Genomic DNA, 5,631 nt, shown 5'->3' with positions numbered 1-5,631 from the left:
TTTAAGATTAGTCCTATGCAATAGTCTAAAGTTAAGTATGTTCTAGAGTTTGGTTAAATTTATTTGTTAACCATCAATTGAAGAATGTAGTAGCCTATACTAATCAGTACTTTAAAAATGTTGGCATTACAATTTTTGATCTTCAAGCTAAGAACAGGAAGATTAAGTAAAGAACTCTGACAACCTGGCTTTCATTATTTGACCCCAAGAGACTGTTTTTCCCTGTGGGGGGGAAAAAAAAACAAAACAAAAACAGGGTCAGGCAGATTATGAGCTCTGATACACCTGAGAAAAAGACATAGTCTGCCTGGCAACTGCCAGGGTCAAAAGCAAAAGCACAGAGCACAGCTTGGGGAGGGCTAGAAAAGGGCCAGATGGGAGGGTGAGAGATGTGCCTGGGTCCAGTTGAGCTGAATGTTCTGGTCAGGGAAAGGTCAGAGTCTGGGCAAGGGTAGGAACAGCAGGACTGTGCCAACTCAGATGCCAGACATCAGCGCCATTCCAACTGGTGGATTCCATTTGTTTTTAATTATCAGCATACCAAAGGGACTTTTGTTTCTTGTAAATAAGGATGACAAACAAATTAAACTCTAGCAGGTGCAAGAAGCTTATTCTGTCCTGAGCTAAAAACTGTCCTGGCTAAGATATAACTTGCCAAACAGGGCTGGTGACAAGGAGGTACTCTTCTTCCATATGAAATCTCCTGGTTGTGGGCTCTAAGCAAAGAGACACTCAAACAAATGCAGCTGTTGTATCAGGTGATTTTTATTTTAGAGTGATTACCAGGGCAGTTGCTGATTGTTGCATTGCTGTGTTGAAAGTCGTTTCAAAACTTGGTATTTGAGCACAGTCTTGCCAAAGTTTGTAGTTTCTGTCCAAGAAGCTTCGGTGGCCGTCTGCCATTATGAAAAGCTCCCTAGGGCCCAAGGGTCCAGCTGCTTCACTAAGAAGTGTTGTGATGCCATTTCTGAGGGGGATAATAAAATGCTAGCATACAGTACAGGGTCTGTAAATCAACACTTCAACCGGGAGGAACTAGATTTCTCCCTAGGGTAAGAGGAATGAGGCATGAATATGCTAATTTGAGTCAGAATTCAGTCCCTTTGCTCTTTTGATTTTGTGTTAATTCTCCCGTTTATGCCTATGCACACGTCAATCTGAAAATCCTTTAGTGGAATGGACAACCAGCTGTCCAAGGTGGGTGAGTCCTCATTTCTTACAGAGGCAGAGACAGAGATTAGGTGTTCCCCTGGGAGGTCCTTCCAATCAGGGCTCTGAAAGCACAGCTTATCTCACACAAACTTGGGTCCCCCCAGAGAAACTTTAAAAGAAGCTTTGTTTTTGCCAAAATTTTCTCTTAGTTTTCTGCTTAATTAATAGGGATTCAAAGGAACCAAAATAAACCATTTGTGGTCAGTATGAATAGTGATTTCCTCGCCTTATTTTGTGAGCTATTTATTTTGAACTTAGTAGCTCAGAAACAACTAAGAGAACCATTAGATGTGGAAAAAAATATCTCAGTGTTCTAAGGTGAGATTTTTCTCCTTTTTCTCAATAGGTTTTAATTATTTGAGAAATTTTAATGAATTGTCAAAAATTTCACATAATTGGAAGCAAGCAGTGTCTATTATAGCTCTACCACATCATCCATAAATAGAATTTAACTAGACAATAAAACTAGCTCTTAGAATATTTTAGAATTTCACTTATTCAAAAATATTACAGAGTCCACTATGTGACTGAGATCTTGTGAGGACCTGGAAATGTATAATAATAATAAATATGGTGTAGCCCCTAAGGATTTCATTTACTGAGTAGTTAGAAATGTTAACAATATCAATATTGTTATTAAATTCCTGAAACATAATTATGTACATGGTGCAATTGGTGTATGGAATAAGTAGAGATCAAAGAAAATGTTAGGAGACATTTGAACCAAGATGAAAGAGTGCATGGAATAGGGAAAGGAAAATGAATAAATGTGGGTGTGGTAATTCTAGGTGGAAGACACATACAGGCAGAGACACAAAGACATTATGAGGGCACATGGTGTGCTTGTGGAGCTACTAGCATTTAGTTATAACTAGAGTATAAAGTTCAAGGAGAAATTCTTTGCAGATGACATTGGGTTGGTAAACACGGGGTTGGTAAGCTAATGTCAGATCACTAGAGCAGTAAAATATTTTTATTTTGATATAGCACCCACTATGTGACAGATACCATGCTAAGCAGTGAGGAGGCACTAACATTTGTAACAGAGGAGTGAATGATATCGGATTTTCATGTTAGAAAGGTTAATATGAGACATAACAATCTAAAATCTAAAAGTTCAAAAGAGAAGTCAGGATATTACAATATTATGTTAGGTATGATAATATGCCCAAAAGAGACATCCTGCTTCAACTGCTGAATTGGAAATTGGTCTCTTCCCCTTTGCCCTCCTAATCTCTTACTAGGCTAATTTCTTCTCATTTTTCATACTCTTAAATGTCAGTTCTGCCAAGGGCTCTTCCCCTAACAAACAGATTAGATTAGGTCATTTTATACATCGACATTCCACCTTGCATTTTTTCTTCATAGCAATTTGACTCCCTGCAATTACCTACCTTTGTAATTATTTGCTTAGCATCCACTAATCATTAGCTTATTGACATCATGGCAGCAGGAATGAACTCTATCTTGTTGAGGAGAGTCTTCAGCACATAGCAGGTGTTCTTTCTATATTCTTGTGTAAATAAGTGATAGTTAGGGAGAATAATATTAGATAAAAGAAAATGAGTAAGAGGAATATTAAAAAGGCATGATTGAAAGAGCTTGGTGAATAAATGAAAAGGAAAAATAAAAGACAAAGACAAATTGGGATGAGTCTCATGTTTCTAGCATGGATAATGAATAAGAATTATGACTAAGGTATGGGGTAAGATTATGACTTAAATTTTAGTCTTGTTGTAATAATTGATGAGATCACTGCTCATATTAAATTAAATTTTATTTTTGCTGAAAAGATTTGGTATTTTCTAGTCTTACTCCAGTATATTTTTTAAAACATCTAGTGTGGAATGTTTCCGTGTAAGATTAATACATAGCATTTAGGTTGATTGTTCTCTGCTTCAAGATCAGAAAATTATCTCCCTATATTTTCATCCTCATATTTCTGGCATCCATCCAATATCAAAGCCAGGCTCCTTTGGCATATGGCATGATAATTTTTTTTAATTTTCCAATTATTTCAATTAAGGATTTGGAAAAGCTGACGGATATTATTATCTTTGCAATCAAACTTGGTTTGGGTACCAGGTTTGTGCTTGGAGGATATGAAATAAAAATAGAAATAAGAAATAAATCTATAATTATCATGAAGTTTAAACCCCTAACTACATAAAATCTCAATCCAGTTAAAGGAAGATTTCTAAAAGTAGCAGATAAGTTTTTGACATCAAAAACTGCCATGCAATCATCTCCTCATTTATTCCTGTTATTTAAATGAAAACTATTTATCTGTTTCTTTTCAGTTACACACAAAGAAAAAGAAAAAGTAAGAGAAAAAGAAAAACCTGAAAAGAAAGGTATGAAGTTATTTTTATTACTGTTTTAACACACTGATTCCTTTCCCATTGACTTCCTACTCTTTACATTCAGATTTTAGATGACCACGCAGTTTTACAAATTAAATTAGGATTATTTTCTCCGACTAGAATCTGAAAAAAGGAATTTCTGAATTGAGATAAATACTTAAGGCTGTTGTACTCCGTTACCACTTTACTTTCCGAAATGTTGTGTCAGTTTTTCCTCTGGCAGTTTTCAGACTGCCTTAGACAGCAATGAGGATACTATATCAGAAATACTTGTCAGTTTGATAGGTAAGAAAGTAGATGTCGTTTTTGTAACTTGCATATTTTGATTATCTATTAGATTGCTTTAATTTCTAATTGTTATTTATTTATGTAGAATAGATAATAAGATCTAATTGCTCTACACATAAAGATACTTTGTGAAAAGCTTCCTCTCACCTTGCTCCCAGCCTACTGATTCCCATTTCATGCCAAACTCACATACTCATAGTAAACCACTCTGTAAATTTTACATGCATCCTTCCAGAGCTTTATTATATGTTTTCCAGATAGTACATGTTATTTTTCTCCCTATTTTTACACAAAATCTAGTATGTCCTATAACCTTTTACAATTTAACAATACATCCTGAAATATTTTCATATCACTAAATATTGTTCTCATTCTGTTTAAAAAACTGCATAGTGTTTAAATGAGAATGTTCTTCCTCTGTATTTTTTCCTGTAATTAATTGTTAATAATTAAATTAATAATTGATATTTTTTTCCTGGTAGTTAATTGTTAAAGTTAATTTTATTTTTTATTTTATTCATTAAGTTCTTCAGTTCTAGGATTTCTGTTTGGGTCTTTCTTATGATATCTCTCTGTTTACTGAATTTCATGTTCAGATCGTGAATTATTTTTCTCCTTCCTTTGTATTTTTTGTGTTCTCTTTTTTCTCTCTGAGTTTCCTTAAGATTATTATTTGGAGAGGCATTTCATAGATTTCCCTTTTTTGGAGGCCTGTTACTGGAAAGTTATTGTGTTCCTTTGAAGGTATCATGTTTTCTTAGTTTTTCTTTCTTCTTTTAAAATTTTACTTAAAGTTCTGGGATACATATCCAGGTTTGTTACATAGGTGTACATGTGCCATGATGGTTTGCTGCACGTATCAACCTGTCACCTAGATTTTAAGCCCTGCATGCATTAGGTATTTGTCCTAATGCTCTCCCTCCCCTTGCCCCCAACCCCCTGACAAGCCCCGCTGTGTGATGTTACCCCCGAGTCCATGTGTTCTCATTGTTTAACTCCCACTTATGAGTGAGAACATGCAGTGTTTGGTTTTCTGTTCCTGTGTTAGTTTGCTGAGAATGATGGCTTCCAGCTTCATCCATGTCTCTGTAAAGTATTTTTAACCGCTTACTATTTATAAGTTGAAACATTCAAATATGGTTTTTAGCGATGTATATATCATGTGTAACTGTTCATACTCACTGCCCATTTCTCCTAATAATGTGTGTGTGTGTGTGTGTGTGTGTGTGTGTTTTGGATATGTATACCCCTTCGTCTATAACTTGTTTTCAAATATTTTTCTGACTTTGTTTTACAGTTAATGTTATGCTTTCTGTCTTTGTGAATGGACATGTGTGAGTTCATATATGTGTGTATGCATGTATGCATATGTTTAGATTCTTGAATTTTTAGGTGGTTAGATATGCTGATATTTTCTTGTGGTGTTTCTGGCTTTGAATCTTCATTCAACAATTAATTCAATAGCCACTACTATTTTCCTCAAGTTGAAAAAAGATTGGTTTTTTTTGTTTTTGTTTTTGTTTGTTTTGAGACAGAGTCTCACTCTGCCACCCAGACTGGAGTTCAGTGGTGCAATCTCAGCTCACTGGAACCTCTGCCTCCAGGGTTCAAGAGATTCTTATGCCTCAGCAGCTCTAGTAGCTAGAACTACAGACATGTGCCACTACACACTACAACTGGCTAATTTTTGTATTTTTAGTAGAAATGGGGTTTTGCCATGTTGGCCAGGCTGGTCTCGAACTCCTGACCTCAAGTGATCTGCTCACCT

At 35.5% G+C, this 5,631-nt stretch overlaps 1 protein-coding gene across 2 annotated transcripts in view; it reads left to right on the top strand.

Moving 5' to 3' along the window:
• Positions 1-5,631, top strand: part of TRDN (triadin) — a 420,523-nt gene that overhangs the window by 113,001 nt on the left and 301,891 nt on the right. For both annotated transcript variants that reach the window (XM_011944454.1, XM_011944455.1), the window contains exon 6: positions 3,513-3,566. In XM_011944454.1, coding sequence (XP_011799844.1) covers positions 3,513-3,566 — 54 coding nt within the window. The remainder of the gene's footprint in view (positions 1-3,512; positions 3,567-5,631) is intronic.

Source organism: Colobus angolensis, unplaced genomic scaffold (assembly GCF_000951035.1).
Source record: "Colobus angolensis palliatus isolate OR3802 unplaced genomic scaffold, Cang.pa_1.0 Scaffold231, whole genome shotgun sequence".
Lineage (NCBI taxonomy): Eukaryota > Metazoa > Chordata > Mammalia > Primates > Cercopithecidae > Colobus > Colobus angolensis.
The sequence above is the reverse complement of the archived record's forward strand: the minus strand, read 5'-3'. Positions and strand labels throughout refer to the sequence as shown.